Source organism: Macaca nemestrina, chromosome 17 (genome assembly GCF_043159975.1).
Source record: "Macaca nemestrina isolate mMacNem1 chromosome 17, mMacNem.hap1, whole genome shotgun sequence".
NCBI lineage: Eukaryota > Metazoa > Chordata > Mammalia > Primates > Cercopithecidae > Macaca > Macaca nemestrina.
Window position 1 is genome coordinate 18,489,076 of NC_092141.1, and position 27,811 is coordinate 18,516,886.

Below are 27,811 nucleotides of genomic sequence, written 5' to 3' on the forward strand. Positions count from 1 at the left end.
GCGGCGGCAGGCTGGCTTGTACCCCGACAACGCGCGTCTGGCTTGTGCCGGACGTTCCTATCTGGGTTCAGAGGTGGGGTTGGGTGCTCTCGGTCCCGCAGTTTGAGAAGTTTTCGCGGGTTTCAGAAGTTTCCTTAGGAGTCCTAAAGGCTTTCCTCAGGCGGAGTCTCCATTCAGGCACTTATTTAGCCAACCATTTCTCCTTTAGGGGTCCTCGCTGCTCGCCCAGCCGCTAATTAAGTGACGGACGCAGTAACCAAGGAGACTGCCTGATTGACACGCATGATTACCAACCGACTTCCGGAAACTCCAGCCAGGGCCTGCCCGGCGCGTGGCCCACGGCCCAATTAAAGGAGTGGAAGCGCTAAAGGGGGAGGTAACGGAGCGGCCTAGGTTGTGGCGGTTCCCCGGTGATTGCGCGCTGGGGTTGAGGCGTCTGCGGGCATTCGGACGATGCCGTGACGCGGCATGGCGACACTCTTGGCATTGTGAGCGCACCCCTGTAGAGGGAGCCCTTCGGTCCTGGAGGCGGCGCGGCGTGAAGACAGGTTGCTATTTGAGAGCGCTCCCTCGAAGCCCCTCAGCGAGTGGGGGAGGGGCGGCGGACGGCGAGCGGTCCCTGTCTGCGCTTGCGCCGGCGCCTCTGCCACCCGGCCTGCACGCACGCGCATGCCCGTAGCGCGCGGAGCCGCGGTGGCCGGCGGCACTGCGCGTGCGCGGTGAGGAGCCCGCTAAGGAGCGGCGCTGGCGGACGTCGGGCTGGCGGCCTGTGACGTCGTGAGGAGAGCTTTAAAGTGCGGGCCGGGTCGGGCGTCCGAGGGTCTGGTCGGGAGTCGGGCCGCGTCTCCGCAGCAGCCCTCCGCGGCATGAGGCGCTGCCGACGCCCCTGCCCCCTGGGACGTGGAGAAGGTGGAGGAGGAAGAAGCCCCGTTGTCGCCACCGTTGCATGACCCTTCGCTCCTGAGGCCTTACCCCACGCCCGGACCCTCGACGCCTCCCGCCGGGTCCCCCACTCACGCATGGGGGTTCGGCGCTAAGGACCCCCCTCCTTCCGGGGGCCCCGGGGCGCGTCCCCTTAGAGCCATGCCCGGCTGCCCCGCCCGCCCCGGAGGACCCTAGAGCAGCGTCGCGGGGGCCATGGCGGCCGCCAGCGGCTACACGGACCTGCGTGAGAAGCTCAAGTCCATGACGTCCCGGGACAACTATAAGGCGGGCAGCCGGGAGGCCGCCGCGGCCGCCGCCGCCGCCGTGGCTGCTGCAGCCGCAGCCGCCGCTGCCGCCGAACCTTACCCGGTGTCCGGGGCCAAGCGCAAGTATCAGGAGGACTCGGACCCCGAGCGCAGCGACTACGAGGAGCAGCAGCTGCAGAAGGAGGAGGAGGCGCGCAAGGTGAAGAGCGGCATCCGCCAGATGCGCCTGTTCAGCCAGGACGAGTGCGCCAAGATCGAGGCCCGCATTGACGAGGTGGTGTCCCGCGCTGAGAAGGGCCTGTACAACGAGCACACGGTGGACCGGGCCCCACTGCGCAACAAGTACTTCTTCGGCGAAGGCTACACTTACGGCGCCCAGCTGCAGAAGCGCGGGCCCGGCCAGGAGCGCCTCTACCCGCCGGGCGACGTGGACGAGATCCCCGAGTGGGTGCACCAGCTGGTGATCCAAAAGCTGGTGGAACACCGCGTCATCCCCGAGGGCTTCGTCAACAGCGCCGTCATCAACGACTACCAGCCCGGCGGCTGCATCGTGTCTCACGTGGACCCCATCCACATCTTCGAGCGCCCCATCGTGTCCGTGTCCTTCTTTAGCGACTCTGCGCTGTGCTTCGGCTGCAAGTTCCAGTTCAAGCCTATTCGGGTGTCGGAACCAGTGCTTTCCCTGCCGGTGCGCAGGGGAAGCGTGACTGTGCTCAGGTAACTCACCCGGGTAGAGGGGGCGGCCCTGCGCCTGCTGCCTTAGCTACCCACCCTGGCCCAGAAAGCAGCAGCCCGTAGGAGTCCGCGTTTTTTACAGTTCTGACCAATTCTTCTGTTTGTAGGTTGCAGGGAGCGAGAGAAGGGTTCTGTGTTTAAGATACCTATAGCAAGAAAACAGGGAACCGATGTGGAAATCCTGTCCCCGAAGGCAGGTTTGACGGGATCACTGACTTGACTGAGAATTCATCAAAAGCCATCTTTTCAGAAGGCTGTTCGCTTTGATTTTTTTTTCCCCACCACCCATTTCTTAGCATGAATCCCTTTGTAATTTTTCAGTTTTTCATTCTGGCCTTCCGTTTACAAATCTATACTTAAATTTTTTTTTTTTAATTTACTATCTAAAAGTCGTTCTTGTTCTGCCATTTTTGGATTCCTTAACCGAGAAAGTAGTCACAGGCAAAGGCCCCAGAGATTATTTAATTGAAGCACATTCTCCATTCCCAGGAGGGGGAGTGACTTCCCTGGAGTTGAACAGATTAGTGATTGGGCCAGGAATAGAGAGCAGCACACTCTTAAAATTCTTCCCTCCTGGCTGCAGAAGAGCCCATCAGTTCTTTGTAAGAACGTAGTCGGGACTGAATACAATAGAATACAGCTGGTCTTTTGACTGTTTGGCCTTATAGTTGCGTGAGCGGTAGAACTTAGGCTTTTGGCCTATATTCGGTTCCCAGATCCTGCTGAGAATTAGCTCAGTGCCCTGGCCTCCAGAGGAGATTGCCAGTGGGAACACCTTTGCTGTTAACGTGAAGTGAAAATTTTTTTGGAAGCTACCTCCTTCGAGTCCTGAAAAAGGTAAACCTAGTAATGTAATTCAGTAATCCCCAAAACCTCTTAGGTCTAGACTGCAGCTGTTCTCAGAGCAGCTTGGTTGACCACCACCAAATACAAGATGAGGACACAGTGGGCTTTTGTCGTGAGCAGCCCAGGTTCTGAAGTGAGTCAGAAGGGCCAGAGTCATAAGGAGAAGCAGTGTCCCTGGTGCCCTCTTCATATCATGAGGGGAGGTCATCTGTCTCATTTGAGTCGAACAGCTGAGGCTCCTTCCATGTTGGGGATGGCAGCAGAGCCTTGTGATGTCCAAGATCTCCTGATGGGAATCTGGGAAGTCAGTAGTAGCAGAAGCGATACTGTGACTCCTTAGGCATCTGAAACCTAGAGGACAGCTTACTTGTCAGATACCTTCTTATCATGGCCTTCTGGGCTTCTCAAATCTTCATGGCGCTCCTAGATGGATGTCTTGGCAGAATGCTTTAACATGGGATTTCCAGGACACACCCTTCCAGCGTGCTCACTGTGTAAGGCAGGTTGGGGTCTGACCCTGTTGAAGGGTTCTCAGTGCTGAAATTACCTCACACAAGGACCATTTGGTCTCTTAGTGGGATACTAATTTTCTGCGTAGTCATTGGACCTCAGGGTGGTTGTCAGGAGGTCTAGTAGTGGTCTGGTGCCTAATGAGGGGATCACAAGGCATTTTTTTGGTTTTGGGACTACTCCTCTCCTTAACACACGCACACCCTGCATTTAAGAACAGAAGTTTCGAGTTCTTAGTATGCAGGTCTGTTAGTGATCAGCAACGGGATTGCATCATCAGGAAAATTCTCTTCATCTTTTCCTCAGAATAGTAAAGTCCTAAAGCTTTCCCAGTCCCTGTCAACCCCTTCTGGATTCAGACTTGGCTGTGGAGTTAGTGTGGGAGGCTCAGCGATGTCCTGAAAAGTGCTGCCCCAGGCTTTGAATCCAGCTTTTCTCTTATTTGCTTTGGGATCTTGTAGGCGTTCTCTGAGCTGGCTTTCCCATCTGTAAGTGGGGATGATGCCAACTTCCGAAGCCTATTAGAATTAAATGTGGTGATTTGTTGTCTAAGATAGGGCCTGGCACGGGGTAGGTACTTAACTCGGTGCTTGCTTTCATATACAACCACTCAGTGATCCCCTGCTCTCTCATTGGGGAAGGAACTAGGGATCTGGTGGAACCCAGAACATGGCAGTTTCCCATCATGGAGTTCAAGCCCCATGGAGGCCTCAGACAGGAGGATAAGTTATAGCCCAGGAAGGTAACTGCAGAAGCACACTAAAGGGGGACATCTTTCCCACTTTAGAGTGTTGGAAGTTTAGGGGAGGAAGTGAACTGGAATGTGAAAAGTGACTAGGAATGAGCCAAGCAGAGAAAGATGGAGAAAGTACACAACAGCGGTGTCTTTGACTGCGGTAATAGGAGTAGCCATAGGTAAGAGGGGGTGGATGTTGATGGGAGGCAGATGGAGTTCATTAGTAGAGACTGTGGTTGAGGATGCTCTGGTGAACTCTAGATCAGGGCTTCTCAACAGTGCTATTGTTATTCAGGGCTCAATAATGCTTCATTGTGTGGGGCTGTTCGTGCATTGTAGACTGTTTAGCAGCATTCCTGGCTTCTATCTCCTAGGTGCCAATAGTGTTTTTTATGACAACCAGAAAGTATCCAGACACTGCCAAATGCCAAGGCAGGGGAAGTGCAGAATCCATAGTTGAGAATCACTGCTCTAGAGTCTGGACCCTTCCACTAATTAAATCTTCCTGCACCTGCTTCCTTAGCTTACCTGGTATGCAGGTGAGTGAACACCTGCCCCTCATCAAATCCTGCATATAAGCTGGTAAGAAGTGGTGCTTTCTCTCGTTTCCTGCTACAGATCCTAGCGCAGAGGTGATGAGCAGTAAAGCTGCAGATTGGAGGGGAGGGGCTGGTGAAAACAGTGGTGTGGTGCAGATGGGGAGGGATTCTAGTAGTAGACATCTTAGTCAGACTTCAGTTGGTGGTGGCGGCAATGGTGTCTGTACCCGTCCAAGACCGCATGGCAGGAATACAATTTTATGTTTAATAGTGATCAGCATGGATGTTGGTGCGTCACATTGACTCAGCAGTGTCTAAACCTGGGCATTTAGAGCAAGGCGTCACAGAATCTTCTGGAAGTGCTTCAGACTCCTTTCCAAACCTAGTTATCAGTTGTCGTTTGTAACCTTCCCATGTTAGGCCTGGGTGTATACCCTCTTAATGCTGTTCTTTAGGGAAATATTTTTTATCTTCATATCACTTCATCTGTCATTCATTCTCCTATTCCCTGTTGGCTGCATGGGGCAGATTAAAACAGACTCCGATTGGACTAATTAGAATAATTACCTCAAGGCTAATTGCTTACTTGCTGCTATCTTTAATCACTGCTGCATGGTCTGTGGTGGGGTGGCCACATGCCCAGAGACCCAGGCCTAGGCCAGCCGTCTGAAAATGATTGTGTATCACCCAGGCACAGGGCATGCACTGGTGAGCTCAGCCTGTGACTCTTCCAGTTAACAGTTGGTATTGGGTAGAGTGGGCACCCCTGTCAGTTCTGGAATAAGTCTGATTTTGTTCAGCTGGTGAAAGCAAAATTTAGCTTTCTGGCTTAAAATAGTTGGGAAAGTAGGGCAGATAGGTCCTGGGCCACATCTCTTGTGTGGACTCTTCTGATTCCACTGGAGGGGGAGGAACCACAGGATGAAGTCAGAGCTGTGCACCGTCAGGAGGAGCTCTGGGCCAGGGGGGTTGGCTGCCCTTGCTGCTGCCAAGGCCTGACAAGAAGTCAGAGGACGGTAAAAGAAAGGAAGCTAGCAGTGAACCATGGTGTTAATCATGAAGTTCAGAGCAAGCAGAGAATAAATAGGCCATAAAAATTTCAGAGCTGGCTGGGCTCGGTGGCTCATGCCTGTAGTCCCAGCGCTTTGGGAGGCCAAGGTAGATGGATTACGAGGTCAGGAGTTTGAGACCAACCTCACCAACATGGTGAAACCCCATCTCTACTAATAATACAAAAGTTAGCCGGGCGTGGTAGTGTGCTGTGTGCCTGTAATCCCAGCTACTCAGGAGGCTGAGGCAGGAGAATCACTTGAACCTGGGAGGCGGAGGTTGTAGTGAGCCGAGATTGAGCAATCCACTCTGGTAGAGTGAGACTCCGTCTCAAAAAAAAAAAAAAAAAAAAAAATTTCAAGGCCAGGCACGGTGGCTCACACCTGTAATCCCAGCACTTTGGGAGGCCAAGGCGGGTGGATCACGAGGTCAGAACGAGACCATCCTGGCTAACACGGTTTCACCGTGTCTCTACTAAAAATACAAAAACAAAATGAGCCGGCTGTGGTGGCAGATGCCTGTAGTCCCAGCTGCTTGGGAGGTCGAGGTGGCAGAATGGCATGAACCCAAGAGGCGGAGCTTGCAGTGAGCTGAGATCATGCCACTGAACTCCCAGCCTGGCATCCTGGGTGACAGAGCAAGACTCCGTCTCAAAAAAAAAAAACTTCACAGCTGGCTGGCCAGTAGTAGGTGGATAGCCTTCACTAATACACTGCTAGTTCTCTGGGGGATATAAGCTCATCTTTGCAAATGGGGCTAGTGGGTGTGCATGTGCCCTTTGGTGAGGGTTTCCATAGGGCTAGTGGGTGTGCATGTGCCTTTCAGTGAGGCCAGCAAGGCCCCCAGGACAGGCTTGTTACCAGGAAACGCAGATGGGCTTTTTTTCCCTACCGCCTCTACAACAGAATCCAGAAAGTTTGATGGCAAACTTGGTTAGAGTTACAGCACCACCATTTTAACTGTTTGACTTCGGGCAAATTAATCTTTTTGGGGCCTCAGTTTTCCTCATCAGCAAAACCGGTCTAATGATGCCATAGAGTTGTTACAGAAGATTGAATCTTTGTCATCTACTGAATGCTTGAAATTTAGCTAAAAGTGTCTCAGGAGATGGGCTACCTTCTGTGTTTAGTACACTGTCTGTATCTTGGTGTATACAGAATTGGGACTCGGCAGGTTGACCTTCCCTCTGGATTCAGAAAGCCCCAGGATTTCTCATAAAGTTAGACCATGTGTCGTCTTGGAGGCATAGGTCTGGTAAATAATTGAGCCTGATCTCACAATCCTGCCCCTGGTTCCAGGTGGCTAGTCTGCTGTCCCCGCCCAAAGCCTGACCTTCTTGGCCTGCGGGCCTGTCAGTAAGGCAGGCAGACATAGCCGGAGAGAGACAGTCACCAGGCTGGGATCTTGGCCAGTCCCCCCATCTCTGGTTCATCCTGGCCTAGGCAGGCCATGGAGTAGATGGGAAATGGTGGCCATCTTGGAAATGTGTCATAACAACTCAGTTTCCAAGACTGTCCCCTAGAGGAGAGATGTACATAGTCCCTTCAAAGAGTTTTTCAGGGCTGGACGCTGTGCCTCACGCCTGTAATCCCAGCACTTTGGGAGGCCAAGGCGGGTGGATAACCTGAGGTCAGGAGTTCAAGACAAGAATAGCCAAGATGGTGAGACTCTGTCTCTATTAAAAATACAAAAATTAGCTGAGTGTGGTGGCAGGCACCTGTAATCCCAGCTACTCGGGAGGCTGAGGCAGAGAATTGCTTGAACCCAGGAGGTGGAGGTTGCAGTGAGCCGAGATCGCACCACTGCATTCCAGCCTAGGCAACAGAGTGAGACTCCGTCTCAAAAAAAAAAAAAAAGACGGCCGGGTGCGGTGGCTCATGCCTGTAATCCCAGCACTTTGGGAGGCCGAGGTGGGTGGATCACAAGGTCAGGAGCTCGAGACCATCCTGGCTAACATGGTGAAACCCCGTCTACTAAAAAAAGAAAAAATTAACCAGGCCTGGTGGCGGGCGCCTGTAGTCCCAGCTACTCGGGAGGCTGAGGCAGGAGAATGGCGTGAATCTGGGAGGCGGAGCTTGCAGTGAGCCGAGATCGCGCAGCTGCACTCCAGCCTGGGCGACGGAGCGAGACTCCGTCTCAAAAAAAAAAAAAAAAAAAAAATTTTTCAGACACCTCATTTAAGTTGCGCCTAATCTTCTGAGGAGGGGCTTGCTGTGATCTTTGTTTTGCAGAGGCAGAAACAGTTCTAAGTGGTAGAATAGTTCAGCTCAACACACATTTCATTTAGTGTCATTGTGCAGGGATGAGTAAGGCCTTTGAAGAGCTTTGTCTTGAAGGGAAGACACAATTTCCACAAGGCAGATGAAGTAGCAGAGAGGCATGAGAGGGTGTGGTTGAGCAGTGTAGGGGGAACCCAGTCTGGGGAGTCAGGGAAGGGCTCCCAGAAGAGGACATAGACATATCAGCTCCTTTGAGAGTCACTCTGAGGTATAGGACTAGTGGGTGACATTTGCAACATACTAGTCAATGCTGCTAGGGCTGGGGGGCTCAGCCCAGGCAGGGAGCATGCAAGTCGGACAGCATAAGGTATTTCCTCCTCTCCTTTCCCTGTGAAAACAAAAGAGCAAGAGGTCCTGAACTTTTCATGCCAGCAGTAGGGCTGGACCCAGGGCATATTAAGTTGCAAGCTGGCAGACTGAGACTTTGAATTTCTCCTGTAGCAAGTAGGTTCCTTAATAGTAAATAATGCCCTGTGGTCTCTGCTCGACACTTTGTGAGATTGGCCAGGAGAGCTTCCCTTAATCGGGACTTGAAGCTCATGTTGCCAGAGCAGCCGGATACTCTGAAGAAGGGTCAGTGGACTGTGTCATAGCTGCTAGAAAGTTCTAGAAGACCAGTACTAATGAGCCTTCCAGGTTGTGTCAGTGCCAAAGTCATTTTTGTGGGCCTGTGCAGCCCTACCTCCACACTAGTTCTTCCGAGGCCTGGGCTCCATGGCAGGAACCTGACATGGCTTATTGTTTGTTCTAGAGCCCCTTGGGGGATGGGGTCAGGGAGCATGTGGGCAATCAAGCTTTGACAAACATCTGGATTTGCTCCAGAACTGCATTAAGAAAAGTGGTTCCTTGTTGGAGATGGGAAGTCAGAGCCCTTGGTTATGTGTATAGCCAAGTCAAACAGATTGATAACACTTGTCAGTGGCAGGGAAGGTTGCCTATAGCCAGCGCCACAGATTCAGGACTTAGAAATGTGCCTTTGGGGCCGAGCACAGGGGCTCACGCCTGTAATCCCAGCACTTTGGGAGGCTGAGGTGGGTGGATCACGTGCGGTCAGGAGTTCGAGACCAGCCTGGCCAACATGGGGAAACCATCTTCACTAAACATACAAAAATTAGCTGGGTGTGGTGTACACACCTGTAGTCCCAGTTACTTGGGGGGCTGAGGCAGGAGAATCGCTTGAACCTGGGAGGTGGAGGTTACAGCGAGCCGAGATTGTGCCACTGCACTCCAGCCTGGGCAACAGAGTGAGACTCTGTCTTTAAAAAAAAAAAAAAAGTGCCTTTGGGACCTTTGACAGCTCTTTGGGAAAGTCCTGTGTGTATATATGGGACGGTCTTGCAGTCTAGACCCCCATTCCTCCAGTGTGGAATGATAAAAGCATGGGATGAGAACTAGAGTTCCTAGCTCTGGAAATGGGGCCCAGGAGGCCCCCACTACTGGCAGATCCCTGCAGGGGAAGCCCGGACCGTGTCTCTTTGGCAGACCCTGAATCCAGGGCTCTGGCTTGCCCCAGGATAGTCCAGGGCCCTCTGACTTTTGTCAGAGTGCTCAGTAAAGATTGTAGGGTGTCAGGCACCCTGCATTATCTGACTTAATTCTCACAACAGCCCTGCAGGTAGGCCTCTCACCACCCCTTTCCAGGAGTGTCAATCATGTAGTCATATAATGCTGCTGTTCTGCCTCGAAGGGAGAAGGCCCTGTCCCCATTTTTAAAATCTTGTAATCTTAGTAGCAGCAAAAGAACAGCTAAATTATAAAGCATAACAAGATGAATACCCAAGAACCTACTGTTCTCCTTATTACAGATGAAGAAACTGTACAGGTTTTTAGGTTCAGCATGTGATTTAACACAAGGTCACAAAGCTAGTAGGAGACAAGCTCACATTTGAACCCAGGTCTCTTCAACTCCCTAACTCCTGTGTGATTCTTCTCATTGTGGGCTGATGGGTATTAATAGGTATTTGAGAGAAGTTTCTTTGGTCAGTGCTTGAACAAATTCAGTGGGTTCTTTTGCTGTAGTGATTCTCATGTGCTTTAAGTAATGCTTTTTGAAACTCTCATCAGTATTTTGCAATTGATTTCACTATAGACATTTGTCCACTGTCTTTTGTGTGTGTGTGTGTGTGAGACAGAGTCTCACTCTGTCACACAGGCTGGAGTGCAGTGGCACTATCTCGGCTCACTGCAACCTCTACCTCCTGGGTTCAGCCATTCTCCTGCCTCAGCCTCCACAGTAGCTGGTATTACAGGCACCTGCCATCATGCCTGGCTAATTTTTGTAGAGACGGGGTTTCACCATGTTGGCCAGACTGGTCAGGTTACGAACTCCTAACCTCAGACAACACACCCACCTTGGCTTCCCAAGGTGCTGGGATTACAGGCGTGAGCCACAGTGCCCGGCCTGTCCACTGTCTCTTATGGGACTGGTGTTCATGGAGAAAATTTTGAAAATTCTTGTCTAGGAGCATCTTGAGGGAGAAGGTGTGGAATCTATAAAATAAAGGTTTGGGCCAGGCATGGTGGCTCACACCTGTAATCCCAGTACTTTGGGAGGCCGAGGCAGATGGATCACGAGGTCAGGAGTTCAAGACCAGCCTGACTAACATAGTGCAACCCCATCTCTACTGAAAATAACAAACATTAGACACACGTGGTGGCGCGCATCTGTAGTCCCAGCTACTCAGGAGGCTGAGGCAGGAGAATCGCTTGAACCCGGTAGGCAGAGGTTGCAGTGAGCCGAGATTGTGCCACTGTACTCCAGCCTGGGTGACAGAGTGAGACTCTGTCTCAAAAAAAAAAAAAAAATTAAGTAAAATAAAGGTTTGTTCTATCCCCAGCATGAGCTCAAATCAGATTTCCAAATCAGAGGTGCCTCCTTAAGGCTGAGCCTGAAGCAGTCTGACTTTGTATCTCTTACTGGCTCTTGCATTCAGTTATTAGATCTGAGGTTTGGCCAGCCTCGCCATCTTGAGGGGTCCTTTCCAGGCCTGCAGTGTTTTTAATAGTTAAGTTTGTGTCTATGTAACTAGCCTTTGAGAAGGGAGCTGATCAGTATCCATGAGAGAAGGGTTTGTGGTACAGGGGCAGGTAGGGAAACTAAGCCATACTTGTCCTACTAGGCCTGTGGCTGAGTGAGTTTCTGGGTGTGTAGAACTGCTGAAGCTCAGTAGAGTAACTTGGAGTGGGAGTGTCTTGTGGCTGCCATGCTTCCAGTGATAGCATGTAAGGGGCTTTGGAGGCTCGGAGCTTGCTTCCAGAGTTTCAAATTGGAATGAGCTAGCTGAGAAGAGGACAGTCATACCCACATTAGTTGGTCTCTGAGCAGTTTTAAAAGTCATATAACTTGTTGAAAATAAACAGATACCAGACGGAGTCTCGCTCTGTTGCTCAGGTGCAGTGGTGTGATCTCGGCTCACTGCAACCTCTGCCTCCTGGGTTCAGGCGTTTCTCCTGCCTCAGCCTCCTGAGTAGCTGGGATTACAGGCGCCTGCCACCACTCCTGGCTAATTTTTGTATTTTTAATAGAGACGGGGTTTCACCATGTTGGCCAGGCTAGTCTTGAACTCCTGACTTCAGGTGATCTGCCCACCTCAGCCTCCCAGAGTGCTAGGGTTACAGGCGTGAGCCACCATGCCCAGCCGGAAATTCTTAAAATACTCAGACACAGCTGTCTTCAAAATTTTGGATCCCCCCAAAAGGAGACTTAAAGTAGACACTCTGTTTTGGAATGAGGCAGTGCTAGCTCTCCCTGGTGAGTCAGTGCTATCAGTGGCTGCTTTGGCTTTCTCTACCTGCTAAAGGGAGGGAGAATGAGGAGAAGATGCAGTGTACTCTCTGGAGTACGCTTTTTAAAAAGGGCTCCTGGCATGTTCAGGGAGAGACTTGCTTCGGGCCTCTGCCTTAAGTGGCCAAGGGGTCTCCTTTGCCTTATACCAGGTTTTTCCTTGAGTATTACAGTCTCTTGGCAAAAGCATCCTGGAGCTTAATATGATACTCCCTTACATGTAGATCCTTGAAACTCAAGTAATGAGTAGAGAGCAGCCATAAGACCTAGGCCATATTCCTGTCCTTTTATATCCCCCAGGAACTTCGGTTGTCTGTCTACTCTTCATGGTCACATGTTCTCTGTTTCTTTTCAGTGGATATGCTGCTGATGAAATCACTCACTGCATACGGCCTCAGGACATCAAGGAGCGCCGAGCAGTCATCATCCTCAGGAAGTAAGTGCCTTGATGTCTGACCTTCTGCCTTACCTGCAGGCCTCTCTGGAGATGTAGCTCTGGGTCCACTTAGAACTCAGCTCCTACGTATCAGTGGCGTGGCAGACTAGAGAGCAGAACTATTAAGTTGTCTTACTTTTTATTTGAATCCTGTGAGGATAAAGTTGTTTTGTCTTTTTATCAGAAAATTAAGTTCTCTGACTATTTAGGGAGTTTAGGACTGAACAAAAGCATATACTCCCAATATTTGTGGGTATGATCTTGAGACAAGATTTGGGCAACATTCTTCCAAACTTCATTCCACCCCTTAGCCTCTATTCCTCACCTCCTTGGTCCTTATTTGTCACACGTATTCTTGGTGATTATTTTTAGACTGTGCCTTTAGCAGCCTGCTTTAAAAATGCCTGGGTTTTCACTGCTGGGAAGAACAGGGAGTGAAGAGAGGAGACAAGGGTGGGAGGTTAGGATATAGTATTCAGCAGAATCATGGCTTATGGCTCTTCTCTGGGGAGGGAATTGGATGTGCTAATTAACATCAGCAAACCTGGCTTCACCAGCATTTATTTCTTAGACGGAGTGAGTGGAAGAAGCCATTAGCCCTACAGACATTGGATCAAGACAAGCCTGCCCCACCGCCCACCCTGCTTTTTTTTTTTTTTTGAGACGGAGTCTCGCTCTGTCACCCAGGCTGGAGTGCAGTGGCCGGATCTCAGCTCACTGCAAGCTCCGCCTCCCGGGTTCACGCCATTCTCCTGCCTCAGCCTCCCGAGTAGCTGGGACTACAGGCGCCCGCCACCTCGCCCGGCTAGTTTTTTGTATTTTTTAGTAGAGACGGGGTTTCACCGTGTTAGCCAGGATGGTCTCGATCTCCTGACCTCGTGATCCGCCCGTCTCGGCCTCCCAAAGTGCTGGGATTACAGGCTTGAGCCACCGCGCCCGGCTTTTTTTTTTTTTTTTTTTTTAAAGAAAAAGTCTTACTCTTGCTCAGGCTGGAATGCAGTGGTGCCATTGGCCTTTGTAGCTCACTGCATCCTCAAAGTCCTGGACTCAAGTTACCTTCCTGCTTCAGCCTCCTGAATAGCTGGGACAACAGGCATGTGCCACCATACCTGGTTCAAGCCTGCCTTTTGAAAAGAGTTCCAGAGAGGATAGGTGATTGCCCAGAGTCATAGAAGTCAGTGAGCAGAGCAAAACAAGGCTTGACACATATCACTTGCTGTCTTTCTTCTTTCTTCCTCCTTTTTATTAAACTTTATTTTTTAGAATAGTTTTAGATTTATAGACAATTGTGATAGTACAGAGTTCCCATGTACTCTGCATCCCATTTTCCCTATTTAATTTTTTATTGGTATATTAACTAAAGTCCCTACTTTATTTCGATTTCCTTACATTTTTCCTAATGTCCTTTTTCTGTCCCAAGATCATCCTACATTACATTTAGTCGACATATCCTCTTAGACTCCTCTTGGCTATAACAGTTTCTCAGACTTTGCCTTATTCCTTTTTTTGTTTGTTTGTTTGTTTGAGACAGGGTCTCACTCTATCGCCTAGATTGGAATGCAGTGGCGCCATCTCGGCTCACTGCAACCTCTGCCTCCCAGGTTCAAGTGATTTTGTGCCTCAGCCTTCTGAGTAGCTGGAACTATAGGCGTGTGCCACAACACCCAGCTTACTTTTTAAATTTTTTCATGCAGACGTTGGCCAGGCTGGTCTCTAACTTCTAACTTCAAGTGGTTCGCCTGCCTTGGCCTCCCAAAGTGCTGGGATTACAGATGTGAGCCACCGCGCCCGGCCTGCCTTATTCTTGAAGATATCGACTGGTTAGATATTGTATAGAACGTCTCTCAATTGGGATTTGTCTAATGTTTTTATGGTAAAATGCATGCCATTTTTACTACATACCAAGAATACATACTATCAATGTAACTTATCACTATTGATATTGATCACCTGGCTGACGCACTGTTTGTCAGGTTTTCCACTGTAAAATTACTGTTTTTCCTTATCCATACTGTACCCTTAGGAAGGAGGCCACCATGCATGCCCACAGTTAGAGTGTGGGAGTTAGCACCATCTCCTTGAGGGGAAGCATCCAGGTGAGTTATTTAGAATTCTTCTGCAGGGGGATTGGTCTGCTCTTCCTCATTTATTCAATCATTTATTTATATAAGTATAATTTTATATAAGTACGGACTTCTGGGAATTTATTTTATGCCCAGATTGTTCCAGCTTTGGTCATTGGTAATTTTTTCTGGCTCATTAACTTTAGTCAGTAAACAATAACTTTGGCCTCCTGGTCCTTTGGGCCCTTAACTCCAGAGTAATGTAGTGGTGAAGTTTCTTTGGTGTGGCTTTGCCACTTTGTCAAGTCAAAACTTTTAGTCTGTTTTAACTATAGTAGATGGGTATGATCCATACCTGTTCGACAGTCCTATGGTACAGGCAGAGCACTGAACACATATGGGAGCTCCAGAAACTTGGGTCGACTTGGTAGTTGGCAGCCTTTCTTTTCTAGCCTAAGACTATTCCCAGAATTTGCCAGAGGAAGGGAAGGGTTTTTATCTGCCTTCTACTTTATTTTTCTTGATTTCCGGCACAGGCCAGAACTCAGAAATAATGGAGTCCAGAGTGTAGCACTCTTTCAGCCTCTCCTCCACAGTCATTTCTTCTCAGGCTGTACCTGGTACCTCCAGCTGCAGCCAGGGATGGGTGGCCTGCCCAGGCCAGGAACCTAGAGAGGAACTTCTAATGTTATATAGAACCAGAGCAGTAACTTCCCAAGTGTTCCTCTCATCTTCTCATAGTAGCTTATTTTGGGGAAATCTTAACTAGATATGCAGGTGGCCGTAGCTGGAGTGTCAGTCTTCTAACTGCTACTTTTTTCTTGAAGGGTGACTCCCATACCTGGCCGCCCAGTCCAGCTGAGTCAGATGCTCCTCAGCACAGCTAAGAGTCTGCATTGTTAATCAGCTCCCTGGGAAGCTTTTTAGCCAGCTGGGCCCCTGGCAGTGGCTTGACCTTGGGAATGGCTGTTGTTGCGTGACTGAGACTCTTCTACCTTCTGACTTGAGAGGGCCCAGGAACCATTCACAGACTGGGCTGGAGGGCAGAAGCACAGAGCTTTGGTGTAAGGGGACTGGAGAAGAGTGGGAGGATGTCCCAGCTTCCCCGGGCAGCTGAGCTGGGGAAGTGCACAACTGTGGGGAACTCTAAAGTATCTGCAGCTCCTGTTATGGTTCATGGACTTGTGTCGTGGACTCTTGTAGTAGTGTGGCCTCCATTGGGAATGCCTTCTCATCTAACATGTTCATCTTCTAATTCATATCCCAACTCCCCAGATAACCTACATGATAACCAGCTCTTCAAATAACCTAGTCATTCTTCATCGCTCAGATTGACCATTTTGACATGCAGAAAGCATCATATAAAAAGCCCTTTAGCATTTTAGCATCACCTAAAGCCCTTTCAGCACACATGCAGACACATACACACACCCCTGTTTGGACTGTCATAGCTCATACGCTTGCCATTGTGAATTTTCAAGTCTGTATTCTGTAGGACTAAGGATATCCCTGTTCATCTGGGGCCTAGCATGAAGTGCAACCCAGAAGAGGCATCAACTAGTGTGGAGAACAATTCAGGCCAGTGAGGAGCAGGTCTAGAGTAGCTACATGGGCTTGTCTTGGGAAAGGACGGGTTGTGACAGGTTAAAAAGGGGGAGCATCTTGGCCCAGGCATTGCCCAGAGATAAGTAGGATGTGGTCTTGGAAGATACCTGGCTGGTTTGATGTCTTCTGGTGAGGTTGTGTTACAGTGGGTAGAATCTGGGCACTGAGCCTGGCCCTGATTATGGTAGAGGAGTTAGAGCCTGTCCTGCCTTCTCATAAGTTCAGATAAAGATTGCACAGGCTGCTGGGGGAGACCCTGGGAACTCTGTCACCAGCTCAGGTCAGTCAGAGCTGGAAAGGTCTTTTTAAGGGCCTCATGGAAGGAAACGGGTGGGCGGCTGCCAAGTGCTTTCTGGTTGGACAGAATGCAGCTTCTGTGAACATGGGTGGTGCCAAGTCTTCGTGCACATGTGCCCTTGTTTCTCAGGGGAAGGCTGGAAGTGACCCTTTAAGAGCCTCCCCAGAGTGGAATCCTCAGACTGTCCCTTGGTGTTATAATGTTTGATCTCACAACTTAGCCAGTAAATGGCTGAATGAGACCTGGAACCTGGGTCTTGTGGTTCCTTGGTGGTTTGCACAGTGGAGTACCCCAAGTCCCGCCCTTTTCCCCAGTGTGTCATTGGGATGGATGCTTTGAGTTAGGAAACTGGAGCTCAGATACAGAAGGGCTTTCTTGCCTCTACTGTGCAAGTAGAGAATTGTGTTGATTGGGGAGAGTGTTACGAGTATGTAGGGGGCACTCTACAGAGAGTGGGGTGAGGCAGCAGCTACAGGCTAGTCGGCTCTTTGAGGTGCCTCAGCACCCCCAAACTTCCTGAATGTTGCTGTCTCCCAGCCGACCGAGGGCAAGCTGCCCCAACTTGCAAGTCTTTTCTCTGTAATTGTTGGTAACCCTGGAAGGGGAAGCTGGACCTAACCTCACTGGAGGTGTGGTTAAAGTTCTAAATTACTAGTTAGATAACCAAGAGGCTGACAAACTTCTTGGATATAATAATTCATTTGTGAGGGGAGTCTTCCCGTTTTTTCCATGATTCCCTAGTACTCCTACGCTAGTGCGCTCTGTGCTTCTGCTCCTGGTAGGCCTTGCTAGCTACCCTGTGCCAAGCATCCACATACTAACCCTGAAACTAGAAGGTGTGAACTCTGTTTGGAAAGGGGCTCAGATAGGAAGTGAGCTGTCTCAGGTCATCTTGCTAGTTGGAATGACCTTTGAGCAAGGATTTCTGACTTGAGGGAAACATCAAGTATCTACTATGTACAAGGCACTTGAGGTGGGCACCGCAGGAAATTTAGTGCCCCCTTGGTGCTTCACATGTAATAAGTTTGCACTTTGCATGCCATTCCAACACAAAGCAGAGGTGTAAAAGGTGTAAAAGCACAGGGTATTCTCTGCAGGCCCTGCAAAAACCCAAAAACCCAGGTCGGGCGTGGTGACTCACACCGGTAATCCCAGCACTTTGGGAGGGCGAGGCAGGTGGATCACCTGAGGTCAAGAGTTCAAGACCAGCCTGACTAACATGATGAAAATACTAAAAATACAAGAATTAGTTGGGCATAGTCGTAGGTGTCTGTGATCCCAGATACTCAGGAAGCTGAGGCAGGACAACCACTTGAACCCGGGAGGCGGAGGTTGCAGTGAGCCGAGATCGCACCATTGCACTCCAGCCTGGGAGACAGAGCAAGACTCTGTCTCAAAAAAAAAAAAAAAAAAAATTACATCCAGCTTAGCGGGAGGGAAGGTAAAGGCGAGCTTGGTAGATCTGGCCCCTGAGCTAGAAATTGCTAGCCAGGCAGAAATGGTAAGCTCAAAGGCTAGGAGGCAGGGAAATATAGGGGACTTACGTAGATGAGGAATGAAAGAGGGAAGGAGGCCTTCCTTAGGTCAACATTTGATTCTCAAGAGATGGCTTATGGGTCTTCGGGGCCTTTAGTTGGTGACTAGGGCACCCAATCCCTTGGTTTCTAGGAGGCCCTCAGGATTGCACTGTGAGACTTGTATTCTTGAGATTGGTACTCTCCAGGTAACCAGATAAAGTGGCACAAAGCAGTATATATAGCCCATTTATTTGCTTTTGGTCAAGTGGAACTCAGCTCAGAGTGATCTGAAGCTGGGAAAAGCAGCTGGAGATCCCTTTGCCAAGTGGTAACCTAAGCTGATGTGCGCTAGGCTCTGTGCTAGTACCTGGAATGGGGTTTGTATGGGTTCCTGTTCTCTTTTGTCCTTTGGGAAAAGGCAGACATTTAGCATCTCACCAGGAACTGGTCAAAGAAGACTTTCCAGAGAAGTGCCACCTGAAGGTAGTCAAGGATGCTTGGGCCTTAGCCAGCATAGAAGGAGGCTCAGGGGCAAAGATGGTTCAGTCAGAAGAGATGCTCTTTACAGAGGCGTGGAGTCCAGGAACTCTGTTCTGGAGCATAGAATAGATAAGGAGTGGAGGACTTGATACACTGGCCTAAGACAGAAAAAACTTCACGCTGTGTAGAGAGATGTTGAGGGTGCTGGGGAGCCATGGAGGCATGTGAGAGATTGTAGGAAGCTGAGCTCAGTACCTTACTTGATCATTAGATCCACAGAGTTCGAGGAGTCAGGAGGAGACCCTCCCTGAGAACAGAACAATCTGAAGGTGAGGCTGAGTGGATGGATGAACAGTGGAAGGAAATGGAGGTCTCACTCTGGACTTCATTCCTTAGGAGTGGGATGAGGGGTGCCTAGCTCTTGGTTTCTCTGACCAGGGCTTGATGTTGCTCCTTTCTCCATGATTTGTGTCTCCTGTGGTTAGACTTAGCTCACATTTGTTCCCTAGTTCAGTAAGTCTGTGTCCACATGTATACACCCTGCCCTTTTGGCAGCCTGATTGTTCTGATGTGTCTGTGGCCTGCCCAAGGAATATGGGTACAATGGGATCACCAGGGAAGTGACAGACTTGGGCTTCTGCCCTGGCTCTGCCACTCCTCTCCACATGCAATCTTACCGGAGCACCTGTAAATTGGGCAGTTGTGGTTAAACTTGTGAATGCTAGGTGGTCTTCTAAACTCCTCCTGGCTGGGTGTGGTGACTTGCACTTGTAATCCCAGCACTTTGGGAGGCCAAGGTGGACGGATCGCCTGAGCTCGGGAATTTGAGACCACCCTGGGAAACATGGTGAAACCCCATCTCTACTAAAATACAAAAAAATTAGCCGGACGTGGTAGCACGCGCCTGTAGTCCCAGCTACTTGGGAGGCCGAGGCACGAGAATCACTTGACCCCGGGAGGCAGAGGTTGCAGTGAGCCAAGATTGTGCCACTGCACTCCAGCTTGGGCTACAGAGTGAGACTCCATCTTAGATAGATAGATGGATAGATTAATTAGATAGATTAGATTAGATTAGATTAGATTAGATTAGATTAGATTAGATTAGATAGACTGATTCCATCTCAGATAGATAGATAGATTGCACCACTGCTCTCCAGCTTGGGCTACAGAGTGAGATTCCATCTCAGGTAGGTAGGTAGGTAGGTAGGTAGATAGATAGATGGATAGATAGATAGATAGATAGATAGGTAGATAGCTACTCGTGAGCCTGAGGCAGGAGGATTGCTTCAGCCCAGGAAGTCAAGGCTGCAGTGAGCTGTAATCCCACCCCTGCACTCCAGGCTGGATGACAGGGTAAGACCTTGTTTCTTTTTTTTTTTTTTTTGAGACGGAGTCTTGCTCTGTAGCCCGGGCTGGAGTGCAGTGGCCGGATCTCAGCTCACTGCAAGCTCCGCCTCCCGGGTTTACGCCATTCTCCTGCCTCAGCCTCCGGAGTAGCTGGGACTACAGGCGCCCGCCACCTCGCCCGGCTAGTTTTTTGTATTTTTAGTAGAGACGGGGTTTCACGGTGTTAGCCAGGATGGTCTCTATCTCCTGACCTCGTGATCCACCCGTCTCGGCCTCCCAAAGTGCTGGGATTACAGGCTTGAGCCACCACGCCCGGCCGACCTTGTTTCAAAGAAAGTAATTGGCTGAACGCGGTGGCTCAAGCCTGTAATCCCAGCACTTTGGGAAGGCCAAAGCAGGCAGATCATGAGGTCAGGAGATCGAGACCATCCTGACTAACACGATGAAACCCTGTCTCTACTAAAAATACAGAAAAAATCAGCTGGGCGTGGTGGCGGGTGCCTGTAGTCCCAGCTACTTGGGAGGCTGAGGCAGGAGAATGGCATGAACCCAGGAGGCAGAGGTTGCAGTGAGCCAAGATCGCGCCACAGCACTCCAACCTGGGTGACAGAGCGAGACTCCATCTCAAAAACAAAAAAAATCTGTTGTTGGCAGGAGGCTGGAAGATGGGTAGGGAGAGTCCTATGAGGGGAGTGGGTACTATTGCAGGAAAGCCAGCGAGGTACAGGCCTGAGCTTTGTGGGAGTTTGATTCTCAAAGGTGCTGGAGCTTAGACCTTAGCTCTAGGGAACCAGGTCACTAAATACCCAAGAGGGTGCTTGGACAGGCCTCTGCCTCGCTTTGTTGGAAAGCCAGGCTTTTAGCACAAGGATGCCTGGTAAAGGTGGAGCCAGAAGTTAGAGAGTAGTTGGTAGCTGGCTGGGGACTGCCCTTGCTCCAGGGTCATTGTGGCCTGAGTGCAGGCTGGTTTACCATCTTCCCAGAAATGGTGGCCCTGCCACCTGCACAGTGCTCTCTTGCACTGAGGAGGGCCCACCAGCACTTTATTTTTTAATTAAAAAAAAAATATATATATATGGCCGGGCGTGGTGGCTCAAGCCTGTAATCCCAGCACTTTGGGAGGCCAAGACGGGCGGATCACGAGGTCAGGAGATCGAGACCATCTTGGCGAACACGGTGAAACCCCGTCTCTACTAAAAAAAAAGAAAAAGAAAAAAAATTAGGACCAGGTGCGGTGGCTCATGCCTGTAATCCCAAGCACTTTGGGAGGCTGAGGCAGGCAGATCACGAGGTCAAGAGATCAAAACCATCCAGGCCAACATGGTGAAACCCTGTCTCTACTAAAAATATAAAAATTAGCTGGGCATGGTGGCACGCGCCTGTAGTCCCAGCTACTCAGGAGTCTGAGGCAGGAGAATTGCCTGAACCCGGGAGGCGGAGGTGCAGTGAGCCAAGATCGTGCCACTGCAGTCTAGCCTGGAGACAGAGCAAGACTGTTAAAAAAAAAAAAAAAAAAAAAATTAAGTAGGGACAAGGTCTTTCTTTGTTGCCCAGGTTGGTCTGAAACTCCTGGCTGTAAGTAATCCTTCTACCTTGGCCTCCCAAAGTGCTGGGATTACAAGTGTGAGCCACTGTGCCTGGCCCCACCTGTGCTTTAGAGGTCATTACAGAGTAGTAGGTGGACTTTGTGACTCAAGCTAGTGATTTGCTCTGGGATTTAGCTTTGCTTTCCTATCCCTGCAGGGAGAATAATTCACCCCAGCAGCTTTTCTGGAGGACTTAGGATAAGATCAACTCCCTCCCTCCCCTTAGGTTCACACATTAGTGCTACAGCCATCCTTTGTTGTGACCTCCCTTGTCCCTGCTTTGTCCTGACACTGTAGGTGACCACTTTGGGTATCATGGTCAACCCCCATCTCGCATGCCCAAGGTACCTTGCTCTGACCTTTGAATACCTACTCTGATCTGTAAGGCAGGTCTTCATTCCTGTTGTTACCTGAAGATGCCTGGGTCCAGACCTTACTGCTAGAACTAGGCCTCCTGGCCGGGCGCGGTGGCTCAAACCTGTAATCCCAGCACTTTGGGAGGCCGAGGTGGGTGGATCACGAGGTCAGGAGATCGAGACCATCCTGGCTAACATGGTGAAACCCCGTCTCTACTAAAAATACAAAAAACTAGCCGGGCGTGGTGGCGGGCGCCTGTAGTCCCATCTACTCGGAGGCTGAGGCAGGAGAATGGCGTAAAACCCGGGAGGCGGAGCTTGCAGTGAGCTGAGATCCAGCCACTGCACTCCAGCCTGGGTGACACAGCGAGACTCTGTCTCAAAAAAAAAAAAAAAAAAAAAGAACTAGGCCTCCTGAATCCAAATTCGTGGCTCTCTCTGCTAAACCCTGAAGATCTGGCTTGCACCATGGGAATTGGTTGCCTTTTAACTGGGCAACCTATAGGGTCTTTTAACTGGGCATGTTCTGAAGTTAAGCTACTGGTGGGCACTGGGCTTGGAGTCAAGCTCTAGCCTGGCATCCTGCAGCTTAGTGGATTTTTGGAAGTGTGGGGAGGGCAGGAGCTTCTCCAACTGTTATGAGATGTGACAGTCCCAGGGGATGTGTCAAGAGCTCTCATTTTGGTGGTTCTGCTTTTCTCTTACCATCCATCATTCCCCCGAAGAAACAACTCCAGAGTGCCCCCACCAGGGCTTCACTGGGGCTTTTGGAGCACTCAGGGACCTTCCTTTGCTGAACCATGGGCTCCCTGGCACCTATAGGGTCTTAGCTTTATGGATACCAGAGGAGGGACTTTCTTCAGTGAGGCCCTTAGAGTTCTTTAAGTCAAGCATAATGGCTAACGTTTAGTCTGATCTCTGCCACCTGGACCTCTCAACTTGGTGGCACGACACCTGGTAAAGAAGTGCCACCAAAGGTCATTGGGCCAGGAGCGGGGGCTCACGCCTATAATTCCAGCACTTTGGGAAGCCAAGACGGGCAGATCACCTGAGGTTGGGAGTTTGAGACCAGCCTGACCAACATGGAGAAACCCCATCTTTACTAAAAATACAAAATTAGGCCGGGCGCTGTGGCTCAAGCCTGTAATCCCAGCACTTTGGGAGGCTGAGGCAGGCGGATCACGAGGTCAGGAGATCGAGACCATCCTGGCAAACACGGTGAAACCCTGTCTCTACTAAAAATACAGAAAAATTAGCCGGGCGTGGTGGCGGGCGCCTGTAGTCCCAGCTTCTAGGGAGGCTGAGGCAGGAGAATGGCGTGAAACTGGGAAGCGGCGGAGCTTGCAGTGAGAGGAGATAGCGCCACTGCACTCCAGCCTGGGTGACAGAGCGAGACTCGGCCTCAAAAAAAAAGAAAAAAAAAAAAATTAGCTGGACGTGGGGGCGCATGCCTGTAATCCCAGCTACTCAGGAGGCTGAGGCAGGAGAATGGCGTGAACCCAGGAAGTGGAGCTTGCAGTGAGCCGAGATTGCCCCACTGCACTCCAGCCTGAGGGGACAGAGCAAGACTCCGTCTCAAAAAAAAAAAAAAAAAAAAGAGTTAGAGACCAGCCTAGGCAAAATGGTGGTACCTTGTCTCTCCAAAAAAAAAAAAAAGCATTAGCCGGGCATGGTGGCCCAGGCCTGTAGTACTAGCTCCTTGGGAGGCTTGGGCAGGAGGATCTCTTGAGCCTAGGAGTTCAAGGGTGCAGTGAGTTGTGTTCATACCACTGCCCTCCAGACTGGGCCACAGAGCAAAACATGACTTTTTTTTTTTTTTTTTTTAAAGAATGATTTTATTCTATTTCACATCATCTCTGGTAGTTGCTCAGTACCACCTCTACCCAGAGAATTCCAGCCTTGAAGGAGGCAACTTGCCAACTTGCCTTCCATTCCTTAGACCCTCAGCACAAAGAAGCCTTAGAGCCAGTCACATTTCTGTCCTTTGCTCAGATGGGGAAACTGAGGCCCCAGGAAGGGTGGTGACTAGCCTGGATTCTGAGTGGCAGTGCCAAGACTAGATTTTCTCCTGTTGATGCTAGGTTCTGCATCTGTGAGTCTGGAGCAGTCCAGAGGAGCCTGAGACTGGAGAGCCACTCACTGCAGCTGGGCCCTTCTGGCTTCCCCCTCTACAAGGCCAAAGCAAAGGGATGGGGATGCCTGTCTTACCTGCCTACACACCAGTTTGGGCCTGAGGCATCAGAATGTTGGTTCCCAGCTGGAAGGAAGGAGATGCCCCTGCTGCCTTTAGGAGAGATTTCCTGCCCAGGTTCAGAGTAACTCTTGCCTGTCAGGCTTGAAGTCTCACTTTGGCTTTAAACTTTCCCCTGTGACTTGCAGGATGCATGACTTACTGCCTTTCTGATCCTTCCCATCAGGCCAGCCAATAGAATGTGGGGAGGCAGCCATGGGGAATGGGGGGAACTGTGAAGACAAGATGCAGTTGTTACCAAGGATGCCAAGCAGCCTAGCCCAAGGCAGTTCTTGGATTTCCCTCTGCTTACTTTTCGTCAGCATCCTCTGGTATCCTTAGAGTCCTGCTCTGACTGCAGCCCATAATTCTTTGGAACTAAGTTACTACTTTGTGTCTAGCAGACCCTGGAAAAGATGCCTTCAGGGTCTCTGCTAGCTGTGTCCTGTCACTTCCCACCCAGTCTTTTTTTTTTTTTTTTTTTTTTGAATTACAAAGCTACTTTTAATACTTTGGGGTGAGCCCCACAGGAATAAAAAACACTGGGAAGAGGTAACCCCCTCACCCCTGGGAGTGGCCCAGGGGGAGAGAGGCTACCTGAGGGGAACGAAGCACAAAAGGGACCCGCTGCAGACTCAGGGCAAAGGGAATGCCATCGGTGCTGGGACCTGTGAGCACTACAGGAGGAAACGCGAGCGTGGTGGGACTGGCTCCAGGCACACAGGCGAAGGGCAAGAGGGTTGGACACGAAGCCACAAAGCTACTTGGGTTCCTCCTTCTTCTCGTTTGCCTTTTTCTGCTTCTGCCGCATGATCTCCGAGTCCCTCTGCTTGCAGGCGGCAGCAGAAAGCCCGTCATCTTGGCACTTTCCCTTAACCGAGTCGCTCTGCTTTTTCATATTCTTCTGGCGGGCGAGCTCACGCTGGTTACCGCGGGTCATGGCGACGGCAGCGGCTCCCCACCCAGTCTATTACATGGGTCCTTCTGCCCTTTGCTCCCACCTGCCTGACTTGCCAGCCTTCTCTGTACCATACAAAGAGCCTAAGGGCTTCTTTGAGGTTTTCCAGGCCAGCTCCCTTCTGGTCTGGCTTCATAAAGGACTTGGATCACTGCCCTAAGTTATCTCTACCCAGCTTCTCCATCCCCCTCTTCCTCATCTGTATTTGTGTGCCTTCCCTTTACTCGGCAGTGTATTCCTTGAAACCTGTACCTATACCTGCTGCTTGGTGGGGACTGTGCCTTCAAAAGCCCTCTGGCCTCTACGTTGTCTGCATCCTGAAATGAGCAGAAATCGCCAGGTGACTGCTCATGGTTGTGGAGTGGGCCTGGGTTCCCCACCCTGGCTCTGCCACTCAGTTTCAGCATCCTTGTCTGTACAGTAAGAAAATAGGGTAGCTCTGGCTCTCTTTCTCTCCAGCCCCTCTACAGGCCTGGACCAGGGATCCTTCCTGTGTTGGGACCCACCAGTGGGGCCGTTGGTCTTCTGGCAAATGAAGTAGATGGCCCCAGAGAACCTGTGGGTCCAAGTGGAGTGAGGTGAGGCTGCTTCGTTCAGCTGAGAGTGAGCCCTGGGATCTTTCCCCTAGGGTAGTACAGCCTATCCTTGGGAGTTTCCAAACAAAAGTGTTCCCATTCCTTACTCCTAAATGTGGACTTGAGGAGGGTCTTTGAAAGTCAGCTAGACCGATCTCTAGTTGAACTTCAAGGACTGAGGTTCGGAGCAGAGACTGCTGGCTCCCACTTTGCCTGGCCAGAGAATTGGTCTGATGGTGCCCACACCTTCACCAGAGGCCCTTTGGTGACCCCATGTATGTTTCCTTTGCAGGACAAGATTAGATGCACCCCGGTTGGAAACAAAGTCCCTGAGCAGCTCCGTGTTACCACCCAGCTATGCTTCAGATCGTCTGTCAGGAAACAACAGGGACCCTGCTCTGAAACCCAAGCGGTCCCACCGCAAGGCAGACCCTGATGCTGCCCACAGGTACTAAGCTTAAGTTGATTCCAGAAGGATAAGAAAGATATGGAAGAGCATTCTAGGCAGAAAATACTGTATGAGCTAAACCCTGAGACACAAAAGAGCTTTGTGGTTTCAGGGGATAATGGGGTTGGTAAGTGGAGAAGGGAGTGTTGGGAGGCCCAAGAGAGAGAAAGTGGGTAGAGCTGGGAAGTAAAGGTAGATGGCAGAACGATGCAGAGTCTTGAGGCTGTGGTAGGGAAGATCTCTGTCCAGCAGCCCTGGCAGTGTCCCAGGGCACCAGACTCTGAGCCAGGCAGACCCCACAGGGCAATTGGGAAATGTCCCAAAGACTGGGGTGGTCACTGGCAGTTAGTGGGCAAGAACCTCTGATACCAGGGCCTCTGCCAAGACTACCCTTCATTGAGGACCACTGAGCTGGAGTGACCCATCCCAAGGATGAGACCAGGTATAGTGGTAAAGCCAGGCCCCTCCTGACAGCCTCTCAGATAACGCCCTGCTTCCCTTTCCTTGCAGGCCACGGATCCTGGAGATGGACAAGGAAGAGAACCGGCGCTCGGTGCTGCTGCCCACACACCGGCGGAGGGGTAGCTTCAGCTCTGAGAACTACTGGCGCAAGTCCTACGAGTCCTCAGAGGACTGCTCCGAGGCAGCAGGCAGCCCTGCCCGAAAGGTGAAGATGCGGCGGCACTGAGGTCTACCCGCCGCCCTCCTGGGAACTCTGGCTCATCCTTACGTAGTTGCCCCTCCTTTTGTTTTGAGGGTTTTGTTTTTGTTTATTGGGGTTTTTTTTTTTTTTTTTTTTTTTAATTCTATATATTTTTCCTTGGTTTTGTTGCCTGTTAAGGCTGAAGAATAGAATTGGCCAGGACCTGGGTTCTCATATTCTTGGTATTTCTCCTGGATGAAAAGGTTGTTGGCATCTATAGGGGACAGAGGCTGATGCTGGAGTGGCCAGTAGAGGTGGTGGAGCAGAGCAGCCATCTTTTAAGTGGGGCTGTATCAGGCTGGGTTTATTTAAAAGCAACAAAATGTTTTGGTTAAGAAAATTATTTTGCTTTCCATGTAAATCTCCGCAGTGTTCTAAACAAAGTTCAGTCTTCTGCCCGCCCCTTTTCTCCACTGGATGTCTGTACTTGGTTGAGGTCTCCTGGAGCCTCACAGGCTCTACATGGGGGCTGCTGTTCTCCACTTCTCACCTGCCATCCACGCCCTGCAAGCTCATGCAAACACCCTTTCTTCCTCCTGCGGCAGAGTTGTTCAGGTTGCCTGGGCAGGGGCTTAAACAGTGCCAGCCCCTGCCATCCCAAAGCTATTGTTAAGCCCCCCAGGCTTCCTCCACCCATGCCCACTAGCCTACTCTGTCCACAGTTCCTTGGGCTGCTGAGGGGCTAGTGCAGTGGTCCTGACCTCTCTTATCAAGAGCACACTTTTTTGCTGGTTGCTCCTTTTGAGCATATGCGTGTGATTATTTGGAACAGTTAGACTTGCCACGTTGGGTCAGTTTTAGAAATTGTTTCTAGCTAGAGGGACTGGTGTCCTTCCAAGTCTAGCATTTGGGGTATGGAAAATTGTTGTGGTGTGTGGTAGGGTTTTTGTTTTCTTTTGTTTTGAGTTTTTTTCCCCCTTTAGTCTCCTGGCTTTTTCCTTTCCCCTCCCTTCTCCATTGGCCAGCTTGGGCCTCATCCTCATGTCATCCTTCTAGGAAGGCGCCTGCCCCCTCTTGTCTGCCGGCAGCATGCATCCAAGGCCAGAACTCAGGCCTGCAGACTGGGCTGGTGCTTCCTCCGCTTCAGGGTATGGGAGTTGGTGAAGGGGCTTTCAGAAAAAAAAGGTAAAGTCTTTGGTAGCTTCTACCCACTCAGATCCTGGAAGGCAGAAAGGTTTTGTGGATCTAGATTCATTAGGAATGTCTTCTTGTCAGCCAGGCCAGGACCTGGGCTTGCCAAGAGCCGAGGCCCTCCCAGCAACCAGGATACCACCACTTTGGGGGCTTTGTGTACAGAGGTCTGGGCCTGAGACCTCATAGGCTGCAGAAATCTGGGGCAGCCACCATCAAGAAGCCCCTCTCAGGGGCCAGAACTCCTTTGCCAGCGTGGATTTCTCAAGTCGGGACTGCATAATTAAAGCAGTTGCAGTTTTATTTTTTTTACAGCTTTTTTCCCAAAAATGATTTGTAGTTGTGTGTGCAGCACTTTGCCCTGATATGTGTGCTCTACAATAAAAACCAAATCTAATATATTTTGAAA

The 27,811-nt window shown here is 50.4% G+C and overlaps 2 protein-coding genes across 2 annotated transcripts; one reads left to right on the forward strand and one right to left on the reverse strand.

Annotated features, from left to right (window-relative positions):
• Positions 1 to 65: 65 nt before the first annotated feature.
• LOC105491053 (alkB homolog 5, RNA demethylase) lies at positions 66 to 27,811 on the forward strand. Its single transcript, XM_011757166.2, has 4 exons — positions 66 to 1,907; positions 12,025 to 12,105; positions 25,413 to 25,568; positions 26,079 to 27,811. The coding sequence occupies exons 1-4, from the start codon at positions 1,138 to 1,140 to the stop codon at positions 26,254 to 26,256; spliced, it is 1,185 nt and encodes a 394-aa protein (XP_011755468.1). The 5' UTR covers positions 66 to 1,137; the 3' UTR covers positions 26,257 to 27,811.
• LOC105491052 (small EDRK-rich factor 2-like) lies at positions 24,208 to 24,540 on the reverse strand. The gene has a single exon (XM_071082453.1). The coding sequence runs from the start codon at positions 24,525 to 24,527 to the stop codon at positions 24,348 to 24,350; it is 180 nt and encodes a 59-aa protein (XP_070938554.1). The 5' UTR covers positions 24,528 to 24,540; the 3' UTR covers positions 24,208 to 24,347.

Bases quoted from the DNA above. Each gene is read 5' to 3' on its own strand.
- LOC105491053 (XM_011757166.2), top strand. From the start codon at position 1,138: ATGGCGGCCGCCAGCGGCTACACGGACCTGCGTGAGAAGCTCAAGTCC. The intron at 12,106-25,412 runs GTAAGTGCCTTG...TTTCCTTTGCAG, and splicing joins GCAGTCATCATCCTCAGGAA to GACAAGATTAGATGCACCCC. The intron at 25,569-26,078 runs GTACTAAGCTTA...CTTTCCTTGCAG, and splicing joins GACCCTGATGCTGCCCACAG to GCCACGGATCCTGGAGATGG.
- LOC105491052 (XM_071082453.1), bottom strand. From the start codon at position 24,527: ATGACCCGCGGTAACCAGCGTGAGCTCGCCCGCCAGAAGAATATGAAA.